This window comes from Megascapheus bottae, chromosome 31 (assembly GCF_031878675.1).
Source record: "Megascapheus bottae isolate mThoBot1 chromosome 31, mThoBot2.hap1, whole genome shotgun sequence".
Lineage (NCBI taxonomy): Eukaryota > Metazoa > Chordata > Mammalia > Rodentia > Geomyidae > Megascapheus > Megascapheus bottae.
Window position 1 is genome coordinate 1,954,040 of NC_143539.1, and position 24,159 is coordinate 1,978,198.

Here is a 24,159-nt window from a genome sequence, read left to right on the forward strand (position 1 = left end):
AGGAGGGTTGGGTTGATTGGTGTGCGGTTGGTTGGGTTGGGTTGGACTAGGCTGGGGTTGAGTTGTGGATGGGGACAGTAGAGGAAAGGGGACCCAGGGCCCAGGAGTGCTTCCCTCAGGCTGAGACTCGTCTCTCCACACACTGTCAATCACCATAGAGAGCTACAGCTGAGACCCCGCTCAGGAAGATTCCACCCTCTTACTCCAGTGCTCCTGGCCTCCACTTGAGAGATTCTGCGCACACTCTGGTCTTGTTCATCATCCTAAATAATTCTGAAGAAGACGCAGTTGAGCCCATGGTCTAGCTTTGTAGACACAACCGGAATGACCCACTTGTTGGGAACTTAGGACAGCATATTTCAAGATGGGGTGAACAGATAGAGACCTCATTGTGATTCTGAGGGAGGAAGAGATCCGGGTATCTCAAGGCTTCAGTTCAAGTACTTGAGGGAACAAAGGTGCTTTGTCCCCTGCATCTCCCTTCACAGTCTCTGTCTCCGGGAGCAATTGCCCTGTCCCCACTGGGGCTTCACCTCTGGGAAAGTCTCCAGTGCCCTGGAGACACCAGGTGTGCCTTTTTTTATGCCCTTCTTGACATTGACGCCCGAGGGGGTGTCCTCACCCAGAACCATGGGCAGAGCCTTGGCCAGCTTCTGTGTGGTCAGGGCAGCAGAGGAGGGGCCCGGGAGGGGTTGAAAGCTTTTAAAAAGTCTCCCCAGCTCTCAGCTCAGCACCTGCTCTCTGTGGAAACCGCCACAACCATGTGGGTTCTGGTGCTGGGCTGGGCTCTGTCCCTGGGAAGGTCAGGTAAGCAGGAGGGAGAGGAGGCGGCGGGAGGGGAAGGCTCCCTGCAGCCTCGCTGCTCAGCCCTTCCAGAAGTCTACCCCTCTCCTGCCCTCCTCCCCAGCCTCCTTCTCCAGCCCCCCAGGAGGCATCGGGCTTTTCCCTCACGCTCAGGCTCACCCAGAAATTCTCCCCTAGTCTCTCCATGGGCTGGAACCTTCTCAGACCTCATTGCCTCACCAGGCCCCAGCTCTCTTCCCACTTGCAATGGAACTTTCTCCTCTCCTTGGAGGACCTGGGCCTATGGCTTCTGAGGGGAGCCAGGGGAACTGAGGCATTCCCATGGTGACATCTGCCTTCCTGCTCAGCCCTCAACCCTATCCTGAGCTTGGAGTCCATTTAGAACCTTAAAATCCCACCTGTGACCCCAGGCAAATCCTGCCTGCCCCACCACAAGCCCTCCCCACTGAGGTCCACCAGACCCACTACCGTCCCGTCCCCTCTTCCCAGCAGCCCTTGCTCCATCTCCTGACCTCAGGCCCCAGCACAGGCCCCTCTCCCTGACTCCCTGGTCGGTTTCCTGCCCACAGGCGCCACCCCCTCCATTCAGCCCAGGATCGTCAGAGGCTGGGATTGCCTGAAACACTCACAGCCGTGGCAGGTGGTTCTAGTCCACTCTGGCAAGATCACGTGTGGGGGCGTCCTGGTGAACCCCCAGTGGGTACTCACAGCTGCCCACTGCATCCAAGAGTGAGTGGGACCCTGGAAAGGAGGCTTGTGCACCTCAGGAGAGCAAACAGCTGGCTTTGCCCCTGGATAGCCCCTGGCACCTGAGGGAGAGGACGGCTGAGCCCTGGGCCCTAGGAGAGACAGAGACAGCAGCCTGGGCCTCTCTGTGCCTCTCCCCCTTGCTGCCTCTCCAGGTCCCTTGGTGTCTGGCTCCACGTGTGTCTCTCTACCACAGTGCTTCAGTCTATCTCTTCCCTTCTCCATCTCAGTATCTCCCACCTCTCTATCTGTGTCCAGGTCTCTTAGCTGTGCGTGGATGTGTGGCTTCCTGCATCCAGCTCCCCTCTAGGCCTCTGCTCATCTATCTTCTCCATCTCCACCGGCCAGATGCCTAGGATGGGACCAAGAGGGACCCCAGAGAAAAGAATGTCCCCAGGGGAGTCCAGCGGGAGACAGAATGACAGGAGCAGGGCACTGGAAGAGGGAACCCTAGCTTAGACTTCAGACCAAGCCCTGCATGCTGGAAAGTTCTCAGTCCAGTCCCAGCTTCAGCTGGGCAGCTCAGGGCCTGCCCCACCCCCCCGCCCCACCCCCTCCCCCTCTCTTCCCTCCCTCCCTTGCCCTGCTCTTCCCTTCCCTTCCCCTACTGTGTCTCTCACACCCTCCACCTTGTCTCCTCAACCCCCTCCTTCCTGCTTCTTACTCCCCCACCTCCCCTTACCCTGGACCCTGCACCTCTGTTTGTCTCTCTGTGCCTTTCATACTCTCCTTCCTGTTACACACCCCCCTCCTGCTGACTCGATTTCCCCAGAGGCATCCTTCCCCCGCCCCCCCCATTTCTCACTCACTGGCTCTCTGTCTTTGGGACCCCCCCACACCCTTGCTGGGGTCCGGTTCTCACCCCCCCTCCATTTCCCTCAGCAACTACACCGCCTGGCTGGGTGGCACCAACCTGCTTGACATTGCAGAAAAGGGTCAGTTCATCCCGGTCAACGCCAGCTTCCCGCACCCGCAGTACAACATGAGTCTGCTGGCCGACCCGGGTCCTGAAGGTAGCAGGGACCACAGCCACGACCTGATGCTGCTCCGCCTGCAGCACCCCGCCAGGCTGGACCGCGGGGTGCGCTTCCTGGAACTGCCACTCTTCCGGCCGGCAGAGGGGACCACGTGCAGCACCTCGGGCTGGGGCAGCGTCCAGCAAGGCCCAGGCACATGTAAGCGCCACCTAGACCCACACATGGGGGGAGGGGAGGGGGGCTGAGCAATAGAACCGGGAACCCACAGCCCTCCTCCTCCCCACCCTGCAGATGTGCAGACGTACAAACTGCAGTGCGTCCAGCTGGAGCTCCTCAGTAACGAGTGGTGCGCCAGCGTCTACAGCGGGATGGTGACAGACGCCATGGTCTGCGCAGGGGGCTTCGGAAGGCAGAGCAGAGGCCCCTGCCCGGTAGGCCGCTGCCCTCTGGCTGGACGCTGCTGGGCACCGCAGGGCGAGGCTCAGAGAACCTGACCTCTTCTCAGCTTTGCCCCGCGTGTCCCCAGCACCCTTCCAGACCCCTGGGCACACCTCACTGCCCTGCCCGTCCATCCAGCATGCTGCCAGGACAGGCCACGCGCCCGGCGCAGTCCCAGGTCCTGGGCAGATGGCAGAGATGGCTTTTCACATAGGAGGATCTGTTCCAGGGGCACAGAGAGACACAGGGGGCTCACTGCAGACATGGGGGGTTGGGGGTGACAGTTATGGGGCAAGGGAGGTGAGAGGAGCCCACAGCAGACTCGGTAAGCACTGGCTGAAGGAAGCACAGGGAACTGTAGGGCCGGGTGCCCAGGGCAGAGGACCAGAAGGCCAGGGGAGGTCGGGGGCCACACGGCTGGGGCAGGGACAGAGCACAGAAGACACAGAGCGGGGCAGAAGGGCCTTTTCCCCCGGTGAGTGGTGGGGCAGAGGCAGGGCAGGGCCCGCCAGGCCCCCTCTGGTGGTGGTGTGAGGACCAGACTGCAGGGGCAGGGGCTGGAGGGAGGGTGGCAGGGCTGACCAGTCTCCGGCATCCCTGGTGGAGCTGGTGGTTTTTGTGTGTTTGTTTGTTCATTTGGGGTTTATTTCTGGTCTGTCGTGGGGCTTGAACTCCGCGTCCTGGGTGCTGTCCGAGCCCTTTCTTGCTCAAGGCGAGCGCTCTACCACGTGAGCCCCAGCACCACTTCCGGTTTTCTGGTGGTTAGACTTTGCTGCTGGGCTGGCTTTGAACTGCCATGCTCAGGTTTCAGCCCCTTGAGTGGCTAGGATTTCAGGCGTGAGCCACCCAAGCCCAGCTAGGAGCTGGGTTTTGACTTGTCTCAGTGACCAGGACCTTCTGCCAGAACCCCATCCTCTTCCTCTGGAGGCCATGTCTGACAGCTGGGCTCCCAACCCAACTCTCTCTCTCTCTCTCTCTCTCTCTCTCTCTCTCTCCCCATCCCCCACACAGGGTGACTCTGGGGGACCATTGGTCTGCAATGGCGTGCTCCAAGGGGTGGCATCCTGGGGCCTCTCCAGGTGTGGCGTCTTCGGCTATCCGAGCATCTTCACCCGGGTGCACTTCTATGTGAAATGGATCATGGACACCATGGCAGCCAATCCCTGAGTGCCCACCTTGCCCGCTCCACCATTAAAACAGAACGCTAGCAAGTCTGGTGTCCTCTGGTCTGTGGCTGCATCCTGGCCCTGGGGCTTGAACTCAGGGCCTGCACGCTGTCCCTGAGCTGTTTTTTGCTGCAGGAGGGTTGAGTGGCAGCTGGATGCTCTGCCAGGGATGGACCCCCAAAGCTAAGGAATGTGACCACAAATCCTGAGGCGGTGTCCCAGGAGGGGAGAAGAAGGACAAAGAGAAGGAGGGAGGAGAGAGAGAGAGAGAGAGAGAGAGAGAGAGAGAGAGAGAGAGAGAGAGAGAGAGAGAGAGAGAGGGAGAAGGGAGGAGAGTGGAGGGAGGGAGGGAAACATCTTAGCTTGGGCTGATGTGGGGGGGAAACAAGAACAAAAAAAAGGAGACTGAAGAGAGAGGAGAGAGCAGGGACTCTGCAAGACTGGGAGAGAGAGGACCTGAATTCCAGGCAACACAAAAGGGCAGAAAAGCATCTGTTCTCTGGGAAGAGTTGTGGCCCTGCATCTGGAGCCAGGGGTCTGCTTGTGGGGTCCCTGGTCTGCATTCCCTCACAGGACACCCTAAGAAGGGACAGTGGTCATTTCTCCAGGAGGAATCTGAGTGGACATTTGCTGCCCCTAATCCCACACTGGGTCGACCTGAGTCCCTCTAACCATAGAAGATGAGGCGGGACACAGCCCCACCCAGAACAACTTAACTCAGCCTGTGTGTCCCAGCCTGGCCCCGGCCCCCCTCCCCCGCAGCCCCCTCCTCTCACTATCCCTTCCTCTCCACCACTCTGGGCTCCCCCCGTGAATTTAGCACACATGGTCTCCACTGCTCTGTGCCTGGACCAGAGAACAGTAGGCAGGGGACTGTGTCGAGCCCTCAGATTTTACTAGAGAGGAAATAATAAGGTTTTATTATGAGAAAACAGATAGCTTTGAGGGACTAGGTCCTGGCTGTGAGAGGGCAAGAATCAGAGGATGCCGAATGCTTGGGAAGAACACATGGAAAGATGTGAGATTTGCATCTTGGTCCAGTGGGGCGTGGGGCCAGGGCATCACAGAGCCCATGGCTCTGGCAACTCAGAGGACAGTGGGTGTTATGGGTATAAAATTTACTTGGAGTTTAGACACATGAGAATTGTTTCCAGAGTCACCTGATCTCTTACCTCCATCTAAATGGAGGGTCCCTGAGCCACAGGCCCTGTCCAGCTGTATCCTCAGAATAAGATGTGCCAGGTTCTCCTCCTCCCTTGGCACAGCTCTTGGTGGAAGGTGGCCAGGTCTCACGGCACAGGCAGGCCACTGGCCAGCCTCCAGGTGCCAGCCAGGCAGGGGCAGGGTCCTGGGGCAGGGAAAGGCTTATAAGTCTCCTCTGGGAAGTTACTCTGCTCAGAACTCACCTCCTGCCAGACACCTCTGGTTACCATGTGGTTGCTGACTCTGCGTGTCGTTCTATCCTGGGGGGAGACTGGTGAGACAAGGGGTACGAAGGAGGGGGGCCTGGCTCTCACTTTGCCCTCACCCCCTAATTCTTTCCTCCCCCCTCCACCCTAGCCTTGCCCCTCCAACCCACCACCCACCCCAGACCAGGTGCCAGGCTTGTTTCAGTATCTCACAGTCGCCCATATCGACAAACCCTTCCCAGCCCCGAGTCCCACACCATTCCCTCCCAGGAACTCCAGAACTTTCTTTTCTACCAGTGACTTCATTAAAAGGGGCTGGTTGGGAGACATCCTTGTCCATGTGGGGTTCAAACCCTTCCCAGCCCAGGTGCTGATGGTTCAGGCCTGCCATCCAAGCTACTCAGGAGGCTGAGATCTAAGGATCAGGGTTCCAACCAGCCTGGGCAGGAAAGTCCATGAGACCCTCATCTCCAATTAACTAGCAAAAAGTTGGAAACAACCGGGCACAGTGGCTCACGCCTGTCATCCTAGCTACTCAGGAGGCTGAGGTCTGAGGATCAAGGTTCAAAGCCAGCCTGGACACAAAAGGACCTGAGACTTTTATCTCCAATTAACCTTTAGAAGTGGGGCTTGGCTCAAGGGTAGGGTGGTAGCCTTGAGCTGAAGAGCTCAGGGATAACACCCAGGCCCAGGGGGTAGAGCAGTAGCCTTGAGCTCAGAGACAGGGCCCAGGCCGAGTTCAAGCTTCATGACCCACAAAAAAAAAAAAGTTGGAAACAGAACCAGAGTTCAAGAGGGTAGAGCACCAGCCCTGAGCCAAAATCCTACAGGATCATGCCCGGGCCCCAATACTGGCACCAAAAGTAAAACAAAATCATCCCCAAATCTCCCTTAATCCTGCCTTAATTCTGCTGACCTTTCCCATGCCTGTGAGATTCTTAATTAACACTGGCATAGAACTCAGCGCCTGGCTTCCGGTCCCGTCCTTTGGAAAACCTGCATCTTCTGAAAACCAGTAAGAGCCACAAAATCACCCCCCACCAGCGCTCCCCGCAGCTCGTCACAAGACCCTTTGCCCCAGGTTCTTCACTAACTGCCAGCCTGTGATCCCAGCACCCAATAAACTGAGGCAGGAGAATCACGAGTTCAAAACCAACCTGGATCTTATAGCCTGACCCCATCTCAAACAAAAACAAAACTCCTGCACAGCATCCCCTGTCTGTGTCCTTGTGCTCACATCCTTCCCCCCACCCCAAGAAAGCCCTTCTCTCCTACCAATGAGCTTCACGGAGTGTATATCTTTAGTTTCTAGATCTCTCTGCCTCTCAGGACATACAACTTCCCATGCCAATCCCCAAATCTCCCAAATGACCCAAACCCAGGCCCAATTCCAACACCAGGTGCTGTCTTGGTGTCTCCCAGCTCAAAATATAAAGTCTCATCAGAACAGCCATGAACCCACAAACCCAGACAGCCATCCAAATTCTGGGTCCTTTCCAGCATCCCTTGACCACACCCCAGGAATTACCACGTGGGCCCCTCATTCCTGTATCCCTCCAAACCCACAGCTCTTCTCCTGGTCCAGTCCCACAGTCCCATAGCCAACCCTGCCAACCCCAGACCCCCTTCTGCAGGCGCTGTGCCCTTCATCCAGCCGCGGGTCATAGGAGGCTGGGAGTGTCAGAGGCATTCTCAGCCCTGGCAAGTGGCTGTGTCTCACCATGGCGTGGCAGTGTGTGGAGGGGTCCTGGTGCATCCCCAGTGGGTGCTCACAGCTGCCCACTGCATCAAAGAGTGAGTAGATGGCTGGATGCATGGCTCCATGGTACAGCACACCCCAGGAGTCCCCCCAAAAATGACTAGGGGGGCCAGGAGTTTGGCCTAGTGGTCTGTGTCTTTTTTTTCCCTCCAGTCCTGAGGACTGAACTCAGGATCTGAGCACTGTCCTTGGGCTTTTTCCTCGAAGTACTCTGCCACTTGAGCACAGCACCACTTCTGGACTTTTTCTACGTATGTGGTACTGAGGAATCAAACCCGGGTCTTCGTGCATGCTAGGCAAGCACTCTACCACTAGGCCAAACTCCCAGCCCCTGTGTCCTTTTTGGTCTCCATCTCCCCATCTCTGCCATCTCTGGATGTCTGTGTCTCTTCTTGAGCTCTGTATCTCTCTTGGCCATCTCTGGATCCTCTCTCTTTTCTCTGTCTGTCTCTGTCTTTCTGTCTCCTCATTTCTCTTCCATATCTTCTGACTGCACTCCCGGCATGGACCCTGGGAAGCCCCTGAGGAAAGGAAAGGATGGCCAGTAATGGTGTGAGGGGGACAGTTCCCCTCTGCTCCCCCATCACATGTCCACCCTGGAGAGTCCCAGGGGAGTCTGGAGAGGCTGGAGCTGGGTGAGAGCAACTGAGGGAGGAAGAACGGGGAGGAGGAGGAGGAGGAGGAGGAGGAGCAGGAGGAGGAGGAGGAGGAGGAGAAAGAGGAGGAGGAGGAGGAGAAAGAGGAGGAGGAAGAGGAGAAAGAGCAGGAGGAAGAGGAGAAAGAGGAGGAGGAAGAGGAGAAAGAGGAGGAAGAGGAGAAAAAGGAGGAGGAAGAGCAGGAGGAGGAGGGAGAGAAGGAGGAGGAGGGAGAGAAGGAGGAGGAGGGGGAGGAGGAAGAGGAGGAGGGAGAAGAGGAGGAGGAGGAGGAGGAGGAGGAGGAGGAGGGAGGAGGGGATAGCAGGCACAGGAGGAAAGGACTGGCCTTGGGCTTCAGGCCAAGCCCTGTGTGCTGGGAAGCCCTCAGCCCAGTCCCAGCTGTGTCTGGGCAGCTCAGACCCTGGCCCTCCTCCCCACACCCCTTCCCTCCCTCCCTTGCCCTGCTCTTCCCTTCCCTTCTCCTCCTCTTTCTCTCATGGCCCCTGCCTTGTCTCCTTCTCACCCGCCTCTTTCCCCTCCCTGGCTTCCCACTGCCCCCCCTCAGCCTCTCACTGCCCCCCACCTTTGTCCTCTATCTGTGTGCATGTGCCTTTCACACCCTCCCCATTCGGCTCCCCCCTGGCTGACAGAGGTCCTTCCTCTCTCCCTGTCCCTCCCTGCGAGCCCCCTGGCACCACTGCCCCATCTCCCCACGCTTCCCTTCCCAGCCCTTTCCTCTCCCCTTCTCCCCCTCCCAGCCACAGCCAGGTCTGGCTGGGGCGCCACAGCCTGTCTGAGGATGAAGGCTCGGCTCAGTATGTCCCAGTCAGACACAGTTTTCCACACCCACTGTACGACACGAGCCTGCTGCCGGGCTCCGACGGCAGCCACGACCTGATGCTGCTGCGCCTGTCAGCGCCGGCCAACCTCACCCACGCCGTCCAGGTCCTGGGCCTGCCCACCCAGGAGCCCGCGCTGGGGAGCACCTGCGTCGCCTCCGGCTGGGGCAGCGTCCATCCCGAAAAGCGTACGCCTGCCCCAGAGCCCCGACTCCGCCGCCGCCCAGACCGCGGCCCAGGGGTGCCAGGAAGGCAGAGGAGCGCGGGGCGGTGGCGAGAGGCGGGGCCTCGGAGGAGCGGAGGCCTCGGAGTGGGCGTGGCGCGCGGCAGGGGGCCTGCGCGGAGAGGGGCGGGGCTTGGCGTCGGGGCGGGGCCGGGAGGGAACAAGGCTGGTGGTGAGGGGCGGGGCTAGCGGGTGGGCGTGGCTCGTGGGTGGGGCCGTTGATGGGGCGGGGCTTGTGGGAGCGGCGGGGGTTGAGGGGGAGCTCACGGTGAGAGGCGGGGCTGGTGGGGAGGGCGGGACCGAGGGGTCGCTGGGTGGGGCCTGCTGCGGTGGGCGGGGCCGGAAGTGAGAGGCGGGCCAGTGAGGGGCCGTGGCTCCCAGGAGTCCACCCTGCAGCCATCTTTCTCCCGGGCCCTCAGTCATGTTCCCCAAGACCCTGCAGTGCGTAGACCTCCGCCTCATGTCCAACGACCTGTGTGGAGGGGTCTATTCCAAGAAGGTGACCGAGTTCATGCTGTGTGCTGGGCGCTGGAAAGGCGGCAAGGACACCTGTAAGGTGAGCCAGACCCCTTCCCCCAGCCGGCCCATGACTGAGGGGAACAGAGTGAGGGGACCCTGAAGCCAACCGGCCACCTTGGAGTAGATGCTTTCCAGGCGTCCTCACCCCTTCCCCACCAAGTCCCCTCCCACACGTCCCTCCCTCCAGCCACCCTCTGACTCCTTCTGGCACTGAGCTCTGGAGACACTCCTGCCTCCTCATGCCCGGGAGATCTGCTAGATCTGACACACGGGGTTGGGGGAGGGCAGATACTGGGGCTCACTTCCTCACTCTGTCTCTGTCCCTTTGACCCTCAGGGTGACTCAGGGGGCCCTCTCATCTGCAATGGCATGCTTCAAGGCCTCACATCGTGGGGTGGCGACCCCTGTGCCTTGCCCAGACAGCCTGCCCTGTACACCAAGCTGATGCCCTACCGCAAGTGGATCGAGGACATCATGATAGCCAACCCTTGAGGGACCTTGCTGGGCCACCCCCTAGGAAAATGGAGCCTATATCAAGTTTTGTCATCACCCCACGCTTCTAGACTTCCAGGCACCTGGAAGGCTCAAAACTCAGTGAGTCAAAAGCTGAGGATTCTGGACGCTGGTGGCTCACACCTATAATCCTAGCTACCCAGGAGGCTGATATCTGAGGATTGAAGCCAGCCTGGGTAGGAAAGTCCATGAGATTCTCATCTCCAATTAATCACCAAAATGCCGCAGGTGGAAGTGTGGCTCAAGTGGTAGGTACAACCCCAGTGCAGCCATGTAGAGATGTCCTAACTGGTCTTTTTTTGCTTTGGGTTAGTTCAGTACATCATGCTCCCACCAAGATCCACAGGACCTGCTATCCCTGCCCAAGGCCTAGCCTTCCTTCAGGGTCCATGGACTGCAGACTCTAGCCTTCCTCCCTGAGACCCAGGCACCCAGGCTCAGCTTTGTTCCTCAGATGGCCAAACAAGCATACTTTGGTGCCATCTTGTGGTAGGATCCCTCTAGGACATCCGAAAGGCAGATTTTTCTGCTGCTTTGCTCCTTCTCCCAGCGCAGCCTAAGGGCTACAGTCGAAAAAAAGTGAAACTCAATACACCGCCATCTATCTTTGTCTCTACCTGCACCTGTGTACCCATTTGTAAACTAGGGTTTGTTTTGTTAACTGTTTTGTTGGTACTTGGATTTGAAATCAAAGCCCAGCACTTGCTAGGCAGGTGCTCTATCGCTTGAGTCATACCACCTGACAAAACATGAAGTCTTGATAAAGCAATTGGGGAAATTCAGAAAAGGCACCACATCTGAGTGATGCAGAAATGAGGGCTCTTGTGACGCTCCATCTTCTGCCTGAGAAAGGTGATGTTCTGCCTAGTTTCTGTGCCTGGAACCAGAACTGGAATCATAGCTCAATGTTGAGAGGACTAGCGCGGAGCTCACTAAACTTATGCCTCAAAACACACTACAAGCTAGGTTCAGTACTGGTACACACACATACGCACGCACACACACACACTCCCGAAGTGCCAGAATGTCTTAGAACCTACACTTCTCAAATCTCCAAGTGTGATCCTCTAAAAATACAGAGATCCTGTTGTTCTTGTCCCAGTCAGAAAGGTGTTTTCCAGAAAGACAATGACTTTACAGACCCAGGGTGGGGTAGGCTTATGACAGTCTCCATCCTTTGCTGGATGGCCTGAGGACAGTCCCTCCCGTGCTCGGACCCTCTCATTAGTTAGACATCTAGACAATTGCTTCAAGTTCCTCTGGGGTTCTGAGACTCCAGAAGCCAAACTTAAATACCTGAGGCCTTGGGTCATCTGAATGATGATCTTCAGGCTCCAGATTTCAAGCTCCAGAACCCAGAATCCAGGTTGTAGGATCCATACCAGAGACCTGAGCCTAAACGCACACTCTACAGTCAAGATCCCAGCAAGCTCAGAAGCCTGGACATCAGGCCTGTTCTCTGCTCCGGCCTTTTAAATGTGCAAGGCAGACTTGAAACTCCAGATGTCACACTCCAAACCTGAGTCTAGATGTAGATGCCAGAACCCACATGCCAAAATTCAAAATCCAAAATCTATCTGGGTCCCAGTGGCCTACATCTGTAATCTAGCTTCTCAGAAGGCTTGAGATCTGAAGACAGTAGTGGGTCATAGCCTAGGCAGGAAAGTTCCTGGGACTCTTATCTCCAACTAACCAGCAAAATTAAAAAGTCAGAAGTGGAGCTGTGGCTCAAATGGTAAAGCCTCAAGCAGTCTTGAACAACAAATCTAAGGGACAGCATCCAAGGCCTAAGTTTAAGCCCCAGTACATACATTCACACTTACACACACAATCCAAAATCTAGTGTTTGTAGTACAGACCTGCAAAATGCAAAAGTTCTGACCTCAAATGCCCAATTCCACACACCAGCCCTTGGTGTTTTGTTTTGTTTTGGCAGGACTGAAGATTTGCAAAGCAAACCTGCTTTTAGTGATTTTGTTTTTTGGGAGGATAGTTTGTTGTTGTTGTTGCAGTCATGAGGCTTGAACTCAGGGCCTGGGCATTCAAAACTAGCATTCTACCACTTTTAGCCACAGAATCACTTCTTGTTTAGAATCTGAGACTTTCTTGCCCTGGCTGGCTTTGAACTGCAATCCTCAGATCTCAGCTTCCTGAGATCCTAAGATTACAGGCATGAGCCACCAAGGCCCAGCTTGTTTTTGTTTTGGGGGGTTTGGGGGTTTGGGGGTTTATTTAGTTGGTTAGTGAGTTGGTCATGGGGCTTGAACTCTGGGCCTGGGCACTGTCCCTGAGCTCTTCAGCTGAAGGCTACTGCCCTACCCCTTGAGCCACAGCACCACTGGGTTGTTTTGTTGTTGTTGTTTTTTTCAGATAAAGTCTCATACTTTCACTTGGTGTGCGTCTTGGGATGTAATCCTTCTTTCTCTGCTTCTGGAATGGCTGGGATTATAGGCATTTACTTGGCTCAAGTCTGACTTTTAAATGTGAAGTCCAGGGATCCAGAATCCAGTCTGACTTAAAGGCGATACAAAGGCCTCACCCCAGGATCCAGACCCCCCAGAAATCCATACTCCACAGATTTCAGGTCATCAATACCAAACTCAATCCAGAATCCAGATCTAGAATGCAAGTACTAGAACCTCCATCCCAGAAGCAACAGGAAAACCCCAATTCCCCTAGGCTTACACCCAAAATTCTAGCCTCTGTATTTTGCTGTCCTCCAATTTTCTGCTCTGGGCTCCTGCACCCCTCCCTTGGGTGCACTGGGCCCTGGGGAGGAGCTCCTGACAGACTCAGACAATAGCTTCATTCTAATAAACGCTTATTAGGCCGGTCCCCCGCCCCACCAGCCATCCAGGCGTCCCTCTTGTAAAGCTACCTCTGAGCCACCTCCCATCCCACCGCACCCCACCCCCAGACCCAGGTGGGGCTGGGAGCTTATAAATTCAGGCTTTCAGGTGACCGTGCCCTCTCCTGCCATCCAAGCTGCCCTGAGAAGCTGCTGGAGGATCTGGAGGGGGTGAGACCTTTGAGAAAGCACTTGGAAAGGGATGGTGAGGGGAGACTGGTGGGGAACTGGGGGAGCAAATGTGCAGGGCACATAGTAGGCCCAGGTGACCTTTGCTGTGGCCGCAAATTGAATCAGAAACAAGAAAACATCTTGGAAGCTGCCAAGAGCCTAAGAAGGGGAAGGAGGGAGAGGAGGGACCAGAAGGGTAACCCTGAAGACACATGTCCTTGGAGGAAAGGAAGGAGAGAAGGGGGGTGGAGGGACGGGGGAGGGGAAGTCCCTGAAGGCACACGTGATAAAACCAAGGACATAGTCATGAGCGATCCTGGTTGGAGTTGGTTCAGAAGCAGCCTGAGGCCTCCGGTGTGCCAGGCCTCGAGCCAGGTAGTGCTGGGGACACAGAAGACATGACCTGAGCTCCAGGGCCCTCAGTGAGGGAACAGGAGATGAGAGCCCAGTCAGAGTGGGCCTTTCCAGAGGGGACTCCTGGTCAGAAAGGGTGGGTGGGGGGAGAGAGACAGCGCTGTGGGTGAGAAAAGGCCTCAAAGAGGAGGTGGCCTAAGCTGGTAGGGGTCACAAGGAAGGGATAGTAGCAGTGGCCTAGTCCTGAAGGACAAGTTCCTGAAGACTAGAAGGGGACAATCAACTCATGGCCCTGAATAGGAAGTGGAGGGGAGGGGGAGCCAAAGGCTGAAATTCCATGCTGTGGCTACTAGGGGCCGGGGGTGGGGGCGGGGGGCGGGGGATGGCAGCCCTGGGTGCAGAAAGACCCTCCAGGAGGCCTAATAGGAGGCTGGGACAAGATTTGAGCCAGGACACTGGGGCTTTTGCATGTGTCTGAGGTTAGCCAGGCTGTGGGGGTACCTGTGGTCTAGAGAAACGATGGACCCATCCTGAGATGGGGATCCTGGGGAAACAGTAGGTGGGGACTATGGGAGAGGAGGAAAGAGCGGGAAGAAGAAATGTTGTAGGTATGGGCCGGGAGTGTGGCCTAGTGGTAGAGTGCTTGCCTAGCATCACGAAGACCCAGGTTCGATTCCTCAGCACCACATACATAGAAAAGGCTGAAAATGGTGCTGTGGCTCAAGTGGTAGAGTGCTAGCCTTAAGAAAGCCCCAAGGACAGTGCTCAGGTCCTGAGTTCAAGCCCCAGGTCTGGCAAAAAAAAAAAATGATGTAGGTGTGCTTGTGTGACCTGTGCATGTGCACAGGACAGTCCCAAGGCTTGAACTCAGGCCCTGGGTACTACTGTACCTGAGCTTTTTTGTTCAAGGCTAGTGCTCTACCACTTGAGCCGCAGCTCTGCTTCTTGGCGCTTAATTAGAAATAGGAGTCTCAAGGACTTTCCTGCCAGGGTTGGGTTTGAATGAGTCTCAAGATCTCAGCCTCCTGAGTAGGTAGGATTATAGGTGTGAGCCCCCAACATCTGGGCTAAGAAGCTTCTTAAGTAGGAAGAGCAGGGAGTGAGTTTGGGTCTAGAAGGAACATAATGGGATCCAGGGGTCCCAGGCTCACCCCAGCTTTCACTCTTCCATCTCCAGATGTCAGCTGAGCCTGGCCACTCCTCCACAATGTGGCTTCTCACCTTCTTCCTGCTGGCCTCTGCAGGTGATGGGGTCTGGGGGAAGCTGGCACCCCTCTACCCCAGAATGCCTGGGCCTGGGACCTGTCAGGCCTGACCTTACAGAGACTACTTAATGGTCCCACCTCCGTCACCCCCCATCTGAGCCACCACCCCTCATCCCCTCCCGGCCAGCAAAGCTCTAGACCTGCCTCCTGGGGCCTTTCCCTGCCTGTGACCATGAATACCAACCTGAGTTTGAGTCCCGAATTTGCCCCTTTCTTGCTGTGTGACCTTGAGGAGACCCCTTCCCTTCTCTGGGCCTTCGGGGTAAAGCAGCCCCCTACCCAGGACAGCAGCAGCAAGATTCCAGCAGCAGCAGCAGTGCCAGCACTGGGCAAGGGTGGAGAGCCTCCAGGCACACGTGATGCCCACCTGTCATGCCAGCCTCACGCGAGGCTGCGATCTGAGGGTCACAGCTCAAACCAGCCTGCGCAGGAGAACTCCTACTTCCAATTAATTACCAAAAAGCCAGAAGTGGAGCTGTGGCACAAATGGTAGAGCACCAGCCTTGAGTGAAAAAGCTGAGAACAGGACTCAGGTCCCTGAATTGCAACCCTGGCACTGGAGCGCATGCGCGTGTGCGCACACACACACACACACACACACACACACACACACACACACACGCAGGTGGTGGTGGTGGTGAAGCTGCAGCACAGACTCTGGTCTGCAGCAGACACTTTCTATCTCTGTGCCTCAGTTTCCCCCACTATATGTGGGAGATGTCAGCGATTCCCTTACCGGTTTGTGTCAGCTTAGCGTGTAAGTGCCGTGGAGCACGCCAAATGTGCTGGAAGAGATGTCACATGCACACACCACTTTGTCACTGCTGTGGTTCACACAGGGATGACCACAAAGTCAAGGTCACCCCAGGTGGCTGGGAAACTCCAGATCCACCACCCCTGCCACCACCAGGGGAGAAGTTACGTGTAACCTGATGCCTGAACCCTGAGGGGAAGAAGGAGACACTCACCTCTGCCACCACCCCACCCCCACCCACCTACACATGACCCTGGTCCCCAGGGCCCTCAGACCGCCCTCTGCCACCAGCACCCCCAGGGCTCTCCCAGTAGCCTCTCCTCCCCCGCCTGCCTGCTGCACCCAGCTGAGGCCTCTGCCCTCCTCCAGCTTGGACTGGCCAGGTGCAGCCCGGTGCCCAGCTGTTGGCCCTGGCCCTCCTTCAGAGGACGACCTCGCCCTTCCTCTCTCTTAAGCCCCTGGGCCACACATCCGCATTCCCCCGGCCTCCAGCTCCTGACCTTGGTGGGCAGCCCCGTGCACTGCTTTGACCTTGAGGGACCCACTCCTCACTGCGCAACACTGTGCAGGGGAGTCGTGGGCCTTGAGACCTGGAAAACTAAAAACCAGAGTATGTCCTCCACCCCTGTGGAGGGAGCGGATCTAGAGATGAGTGACTGTCCTGTCCCAAGGCTGTGTGTGACTCCTGCTATGTATCTGCCTGCTGTGTGGAGGCTGGTCTGGGGGAAGGGAGAGTGTGGACCTTCTAAGTTGATGTCTGAAACACATGTGTATGTTGGAGCTTTTCTGCTCAAGGCTGGTGCCTATGACCAGCTTTTTTGTGATTAATTGGAGTTGAGAGTCCCCCAGACTTTCCTGCCCAGGCTGACTTTGAACTGTGATCCTCAGATCTCTGCCTCCTAGGTAGCTAGAATTACTGCATGGGCCACAGGGCACTGGATCTGGATCTTTAACATCTATAAAATGGTTCATGGATGGATCACATTTTTGACCTTGACTTTGTGTCTGGGTCCGTGCGGACATCTCCCTTCCTTTGACTCTCTGTGTGCCTACAAGCTGCCCATCTCTATAATGCTCCCATAAATAAACCCACAGAAGAAGTGATATTAATTAAGCAATCACAGTGGGCAAGGAATTCTCCCCCCCTCCCCTCCCCTCTCTCTCCCTCCCTCTCTCTCTCTCTCTCTTTCTCTCTCTCTCTCTCTCTCTCACACACACACACACACACACACACACACACACACACAGCTATTTACAGCCCATTTCCAGAGAAGCAGAGAGAGGAACAGAGAAGTCAGCTCTTCTCAGTCTCACAGCCTTGGGCCTGCAGACGCTGCTGTGTGCGGGCGTGCACGTGTGTGCCTGCCATAACCGCCCATGTCCGTACACACACAGGCGTGTCTGCTGTGAGTCCTGACACTGTGGCCCATGTGTCTACACGTGGATTTCCCTGTCTGTCCCAGGTTTGGAGCCATGTCTGTGGCTTCGAATGACACATTTCAAGGGATCACCCTGTCCCTGTAAGCTGAGGAATATGGCTGCAGCTGTGGATGCCCGAGGACAAGGCCCCCAAGTGAATGGCAAGGATTTCCTGAGCCGGGCAGTGGGCACAGGTGAAGAAGTACCAGCCAGGCTTGGGAGTCGGGGACACTGAGGAGACTCCTGTTCCCTCTCCTAACAGCCCAGGATGGTGACAAGGTTCTAGAAGGAGAAGAGTGCCCTCCCCACTCCCAGCCATGGCAGGTGGCTCTCTACGAGCTGGAGCGCTTCAACTGCGGTGCCTCCCTCATCTCGCCACACTGGGTGCTGTCCGCTGCCCACTGCCAAACCCGGTATGCACGCCGGGCTGGGCCGGGCCCCCGAGGGGTGGGTGCTGGAAATGCCCGGTCGTGAGGAGAGGTGAAGGGTTCCCAGCGAGCCTCCCATCTCCTCCTCCCTGCCAGCTTCATGGGCGTGCGTCTAGGCGAGCACAATCTGCGGAAGCACGACGGCCCCGAGCAGCGGCGCGCCGTGGCCCGCGTCATCCCACACCCCCACTACGAGCCCCGCAGCCACCTCCACGACATCATGCTGCTGCAGCTGGCCCACCCGGTACGCCTGACTCCACAGGTTCGACCCCTGGCTCTTCCCGCCCGCTGCCCGTACTCCGGTGAGGCCTGCGTGGTATCTGGCTGGGGCCTGGTATCAGACGATGAGTCTGGGACTACAGGAAGCTCCACATCACAAGGTCAGTGAAAAGGTGGGCTTGAACAGCAGGCTTCAAGGAACCCGGTCTTCCGGGGTCCATAGCTGAGGGGACAGGGACAGAAGTATGACTCTAAGGCCATGCACAGTGGAATCCCAGTGGCCTGGAATCCCAGTTACTCAAGACACTCAGATCTGAGAATCGCAGCTCAGAGCCAGCCTGACAAAAGTCTGTGAGACTCTGATCTCCAGTTATCTCCCCAATGCCTGAAGTGGAGCCGTGTGTGGCTCAGACAGCGCCCAGGCCCTGAGTTCAAGCCCAGGACCGGCACACCCACTGTCCACCCACCTCCACACCCACTGTCTTCCACAGTGAACCTGCCGGACACACTGCACTGTGCCAACATCAGCATCATCTCAGACACCTCTTGTAACAAGGACTACCCAGGCCGCGTGAGGGACTCCATGGTGTGTGCAGGAGTGGCAGGCGGAGGCACCGACTCCTGTGAGGTCAGGGAGGGGCCGTCCAGCTGGAGGGAGGTGCGGGAAGGGACCCGTCAGGAAGCTGCAGTTGGCTTGGGCGGTTTTCTTGGAGCCAGACAGAGTGTGAGGGCTAGATTAGGAGCTGGCGCATCAAGAGTGGTAGGAACGATGGTGAGGTTGGAGCGGGGCCTGGATGGGTGGGGTTTAGCCAGGCTGAGTTGGGGCACACAGGGAGGCACTGGACACAGTGAGTGCTGGGTTTTGTTGGCCAGTTTGGGGGGAAGTTATGTTGCATTGGGTTAGATTAGGGTCCAGCATTGGCTTCAGGAAGCTCCCACTTAACTTGAGACTCCCATTCTCCCCACAGGGAGACTCTGGGGGCCCCCTGGTCTGTGGGGGTGTCCTGCAGGGCGTGGTGTCCTGGGGGGACGTTCCTTGTGACACTACTACCAAGCCTGGAGTCTATACCAAAGTCTGCCGCTACTTGGGCTGGATCAGAGAGACCATCAGGAGAAACTGAACACTGGCCCATCTTCCGAGTCCCAGCCTGAATGGAAGTTCCCACCTGACCCAGGATGGATCTGGCCATTTGTCCCCACCCCCCAGGAATTGTAGCCAAATACACGGTCCTTCCCTCCCCAAGCCAAAGCTGGCCTCCAGGATCACCCGCTCAATGCCAAGATCTTGGCTTCTCAGTGCAAGTTTCTGTGACTTTCTTCTGAGAGAATGGAAATGGGTGGCAGAGGCTAGGTGGGGAGTGGCTCCAGTTCACCTCTGCTCCCCTGGCTGAGCAGAAATGGCTCTGAGCAGGGTCCTGTTCACCCAGCACAGCCAGGTACATAATACCAAATAAGGGTCCAGCTACACCCATTTTTGGTTTTCCCATCTGTAAAGAGGATCATAATATTCAAAAGCATTTCATGTGTGTGTGTGTATATGTGTGTGTGTATATGTGTGTATGTATATGTGTGTGTGTGGGTGTGTGCGCGTGTACACGTGCACGCAGGCCAATACTACAGCTCGAGTCAGGGCCTAAGTACCATCCCCTAGTTTTATTCACTTAAAGTTGGTGCTCTTATCACTTGAGCCACACCTCCACTCCTGGCTTTTTGCTGGTTATCTGGAGAGAAGGGTCTCACAGATTTTCCTACCTGGGCCAGCCCCAAACTGCCATCCTCAGATCTCAGCCAATGATCACACGGTGGTGAGCGCCAGCTCTGGGCTCAACAAGGCAATTGTTAGGTGAGAAGTGGCACCGTGCAAACATTCTGGATCTCTGGATCCTGGTTTGAGGGCACAATACTCTAGATCACGAAAAAATGAATGTCTTTTTTTCTCAACATTTAATTTCCAGTGTCTTGATAGCCTTGGCATAAAAGAAAATATTCTGCTTAGCCACTGTCTGAACAAACAGCAGAGCTGGGACCCTTTGAGCTGCTTTGATTTTACCCATGAGCCAAAAACCAATGGCTTCACCATTGAGGCTTCAGGAATCAACTTCTTGATAGTTTTCAGAGACCCCAAAATAACACTATCACTTGATTTGAAGCATATGAACTTTGTCCTTGAGACTGAACTCTTTTCTTCGTAGGGCTCAGGCAGTAATGGGAATTTGTGGTGCTAGTCCCTCCAAGAGGAGGGAAGGGGGAAGTCCGGATCTCATGCACTTTGAAGAATATGACCTTGAGTACTCTTAGCTGAGTAACAAGAAGAGCCACGGCTACCCCAACATGTCTTGAGGAGACCTGAGACTTATTTCCTATTCTTGGATCTGAGGGTGTTCTGATGATGGTGGTGATGCGAGCCCCGACTTTGGGTTATAAAGTGAACGACACATCTGAGTCTAGAACGTTCTGACAGCTAGGTGGAACTGGCATGCTGCTACCTTGTGCAGGCTTACTTCTTGGAGCTGTGTTAAGGCTTGGATAATTGTCCACCACCCACCATGCCTGGCTGGCTCTGGGGCCCGGAGCAAGGCTCCAGGAGCAGCCCAGCTCCACCCCACCTGGCCTGGGCACTGGGCATGCAGCCAGTGGGACCAGGGCTGCAGGACAGCAGGTGCAGGTCCTCCCTCTTCTTCCCCAGCTCAGGGCAGGTGGGGGCAGCTGGCCTCCATCAGCAGGGGTGGGGCCCTGCCAGAACTAGGTGCCAGCAAGGCAGGGGCGGGGCTCTAAGGGGGGGATAAGGGCTTTTAAAGGCTCCACAAGGAGGTACCCCAGCTCCAAGCTCACCACCAACCTGGACACCCCTAGCACCATGTGGCTCCTGGTTCTGTGCCTCGCCCTATCACTGGGGGGAACTGGTGAGACAGTGGGCTACCTGGGGGAGGGGAGGGAGAAACCTGGATTCACCCTGCCCACACCCCTAAGTGCTTCCCTTCCTGCTCCCTCCAGCCTTGTCTCTGCAGCCCACAGCCTAGCCTACACCAGGTGCCTCCCAGCACTGCCCTTAACCCTCCTCGCTGCAATAACCTTCACCCTCCCTAGTCAATAGCAAAAGGGAGGCCCCTGGGCCATCTGTCTCTCCTAGGGGTTCACTAATGCTTCCAAGGAACCCCCTAATCCTGGCATAGTTCACCAACGCCACTTGATTTTCCTGTGATCCCTGAGCCTGCAATTCCCCAAATCTCAGCACACCCAGTATCTTTCCCACCACGCTGACATCGCCTCGTCTCCAAGGTCCTTCAATCCCCCACACCACCCTGCTCCCCACAGTAACTGGCGGGAGTTACCAGAAGCTCTCCTTCTCATATGGAGGAGTCTGCAAGTGTCCTTCTTTCTGTCCCCATGCTGCATGCAGCACCCCAGTCTCCCCCAGGCCACACCTCAGACCCTCCTTCCTTCAGTGCAGCCCTCATCCTCCACTAGCTCCATCTCCTTCCCAGCTGCGAGCTGCCCCAGCCATCCGCACAGTTCTGGTTTTCTGGGACCCAGGCAGGGCTTCCTGCCTGCCCTCCTAGACAACCCAACATGGGCTTCTAACTCCCGCTCCCCGCTGTCTCCTCTGAATCAGGCCGGGCCTGATTCGGCTCCTCTGTGCCTGTCCTGAGAACACCCTCAGACCACGAACCCCATCTCCCTGAGCAGCACGCCTCAGCCTACCCCACGGTGACCCTGGCCACGTCCTTCCCATCCTGACCACAGCCCTGTTCATGGCCCCACTACCCTGAGATGACATTCTTACTGCACAGGGAGGACCCCAAACCCATCAGGAGCCCCAGAGGCCCACTCTCAGCCCTTTGCCCTTTGTTCTGGGAACCCCAAATTCTGTCTCTGCCCATCTGCCCAAACTGGAGACCCACATTCCAGAGGATGTGGTGGCATCTTCTGCCCAGGCTCCTGGGTCATCTCAGCTCTCACTCAGGACCAGCCCTCAACCCCCAGGTCCCCCCTGAGACCTGAGGCGGCACCCCCACATCCCCAGCCCGGCTCTGCACCTTTCTCCCTCGTCAGATCCTGAGCCCAGGTCTCTGCTGACCCTTTGCAGGCGCTGCACCTCCTGTCCAGTCTCGGATCATTGGAGGCTCAGAGTGTGAAAGACACTCTCGGCCCTGGCAGGTGGCCCTGTACCATTATAGCAACTTCCAGTGTGGGGGTGTCTTGTTGAAGCCCCAGTGGGTTCTGACTGCTGCCCATTGCTTCAATGAGTGAGTAGGAGCTGGGGGCTGGGGAGGAGGGCAGCACTCCTCCAGGAGAAAGTAGCAGTGACTTTCTAGAACCCCTCAGGCCAGGCTGGAGGCCGAGGGGCTAGGGAGGGTCTTCAGGGGTGCTGGAAGGAGAGAAGACGAGCTGGGGAAGACCCCATGGTCCCCCATGTCTGCCTCTGTCTCTCCATGGTGTCTTTGGGTCTCTGTCTCCCTTCCTCTCTGTCTCCATCTCTCCCAGGTGTGGTGTCCCTGTCTTAGTCCCTCTCTGTCTCTCTGGGTCTCTGCCTCACATGTCCTCCTTTCCCTCCACCTCTGCTGACCAAACTCCCACAACAGACCCCAGAGAAAAGGATGTCTCGCTATTGTGTGAGAGGGAAGGTTTTTCCTCTACCTCCCCCCTCCTCGCAGCCCTCCAGCTCCTCTGTCCACCCTCTGAGCCCCCGGGGAGTCTGGAGGGGCTGGAGCTGAGTGGGAGCAACTGAGGGAGGAGGAAGATGAGGGAGAAGATGAGGAAAAAGAAGAGGAAGAAAGGCACTGAGGTGGGGACTGGCCTTGGGTTTCAAGCCAAGTCCTGCCTGCTGGGAAGCCCTCGGCCCAGTCCCAGCTGTGGCTGGACGGCTCAGGCCCTGGCCCTCCTCCTCCACCACCTCTCCTCCCTCCCCTACCCTGCTCTTACCCTCCCTCCTCCTCTGTCTGTCTCATGGCCTCTGTCATGTCTCCTTCTCAGCTCCCTGCTTCCTGCTCCTTAGGTTTGCACTGCCCGCCCCCTGACTCAATTTCCCCAACTGTGTCTTTCTTCTCTCCCTCCCTCTGCTTCTCACTCACTGCTCTTTCTCAAGTCTGGGTTTCTCTTTGGGACTCCTTCGCCCCTGCTGGAGAGGGATCCCTGCCCTGGCTTCTCTGGCCTCCTCCCTCTCTCCGTTTCTCTCACAGCAATTACCAGCTCTGGCTGGGTCGCCACAACCTGTTTGATGATGAAGCGGAAGCGCAGTTCGCCCAGGTCAGCGCCAGCTTCCCGCACCCAGGCTTCAACATGAGCCTCCTGGAGAACCACACCCGCAAACCTGAGGACGACTACAGCCATGACCTGATGCTCCTCCGCCTGCTGAAGCCTGCGGAGGTCTCGGCTGCCGTGCAGCCCGCGCTCCTGCCCGCCCAGAAGCCAAAGATAGGCACAGCCTGTGATGCTTCTGGATGGGGCAGCACTGAACCATGGAACTGTAAGCCCAGCCCCTCGGGCCCGAGGGTGGAGGGGAACACCCCAGCTGGGTGAACTAACAGCTGCTTTTTCTCCCTGGCCCACAGTCCAGTTCCCAGATAACCTCCAGTGCGTGGAGCAGAAGATCCTGGATAATGAAGAGTGTGCGAAAGCACATTCCCAGAAAGTGACCAAGTTCATGCTGTGTGCAGGGTACCTGGAGGGTGGCAAAGACACCTGTGTGGTAAGCAGCACCTCTGTCCACAGGGGGGTCACAGCTGGTTTCTATCCGAGTGGGGGACAAGCGTCTTGACCATGGTCTGTCTTTATCTGGCCTTCCAGCCTGGGGAGTAGGGCTGGCAGAAGAGATTCAGATGTGCAGTTTTTTGTTTTTTGAGGGGTTGGGGTTTGAACTCAGGGTCTGGGGGCTCTCCCTGAGCTTTTTTTTCTTTTTTGCTCTACCCACTTTGAGCCACAGCTCCACTTCTGGTTTGGGGGTGGTTAATTGGAGAAAAAAAAAGACTCAGAGACTTTCCTGCCCAGGCTGGCTTCAAATTGTGACCCTCAGATGTCAGCCTCTTGAGTAGTTAGGATGACAGACCTCAGACACTAGTACCCAGGTGAGGAGACTCAGATCTGAACTGAGGTCTGTCCCCCACCAGCTCCAAGGCTGTCCAGGCATAGCTCCTGCCCTCCTCCCCACCCCCTGCGCCATGTGCCTCCCTCCTCCCTTCCTGAACCCCCTCCATACTACAGTGCCCCCTGTGGCAAGCGTGCTCTCTGCCTGGTCCCAGAAAGTTTCCTGAGGCAGGCCTGGGAGATGGGCCAGGCGGGGAGGGCCGCCCAGCTGCTCCAGCCCCTCCAGCTGGACCCTGTCCCCTTCCCTCAGCGCTGCCTCTCACGCCACCACCTCCTGCCCTGTGTTAGATCAGCACCCTGTCTTCCAGCCTGGTTCACAGACCTTTCTCACTGTCTCCTGTTCCCAGGGAGACTCTGGGGGCCCGCTGATCTGCAATGGGGTGCTGCAAGGCATCACCTCCTGGGGCCACCTCCCATGTGGCTTGCCTAATAAGCCTGGCATCTACGTCAACATTATGAAGTACAAGAAATGGATAGAGGACACTATGGCCCAAAACCCCTGAACCTCACCGTATCCCCATTTCCAGTAAAGCCAAATACGCATCACACCCGAGTCTCCTGTCTTTATCTGACTTCCAGCCCAACCCC

General features: G+C 56.8%; 4 protein-coding genes across 4 annotated transcripts; all 4 read left to right on the forward strand.

The window, feature by feature from the left end:
- The first annotated feature begins 761 nt into the window (after positions 1–761).
- LOC150043477 (kallikrein-2-like) lies at positions 762–4,133 on the forward strand. The gene is made up of 5 exons (XM_090322715.1): positions 762–807; positions 1,374–1,533; positions 2,434–2,726; positions 2,820–2,959; positions 3,978–4,133. The coding sequence occupies exons 1-5, from the start codon at positions 762–764 to the stop codon at positions 4,131–4,133; spliced, it is 795 nt and encodes a 264-aa protein (XP_090178841.1).
- A 983-nt stretch (positions 4,134–5,116) lies between these two features.
- On the forward strand, positions 5,117–10,462 carry LOC150043478 (kallikrein-2-like). Its single transcript, XM_090321971.1, has 5 exons — positions 5,117–5,150; positions 7,110–7,335; positions 8,694–8,962; positions 9,417–9,553; positions 9,853–10,462. The coding sequence occupies exons 1-5, from the start codon at positions 5,117–5,119 to the stop codon at positions 10,006–10,008; spliced, it is 822 nt and encodes a 273-aa protein (XP_090178097.1). The 3' UTR covers positions 10,009–10,462.
- A 4,121-nt stretch (positions 10,463–14,583) lies between these two features.
- Positions 14,584–18,976, forward strand: Klk15 (kallikrein related peptidase 15). Its single transcript, XM_090322714.1, has 5 exons — positions 14,584–14,646; positions 17,103–17,253; positions 17,365–17,648; positions 17,979–18,115; positions 18,456–18,976. The coding sequence occupies exons 1-5, from the start codon at positions 14,610–14,612 to the stop codon at positions 18,606–18,608; spliced, it is 762 nt and encodes a 253-aa protein (XP_090178840.1). The 5' UTR covers positions 14,584–14,609; the 3' UTR covers positions 18,609–18,976.
- A 1,307-nt stretch (positions 18,977–20,283) lies between these two features.
- Klk1 (kallikrein 1) lies at positions 20,284–24,119 on the forward strand. Its single transcript, XM_090322669.1, has 5 exons — positions 20,284–20,390; positions 21,575–21,734; positions 22,668–22,954; positions 23,040–23,176; positions 23,919–24,119. The coding sequence occupies exons 1-5, from the start codon at positions 20,345–20,347 to the stop codon at positions 24,072–24,074; spliced, it is 786 nt and encodes a 261-aa protein (XP_090178795.1). The 5' UTR covers positions 20,284–20,344; the 3' UTR covers positions 24,075–24,119.
- The last annotated feature ends 40 nt before the right edge of the window (positions 24,120–24,159 follow it).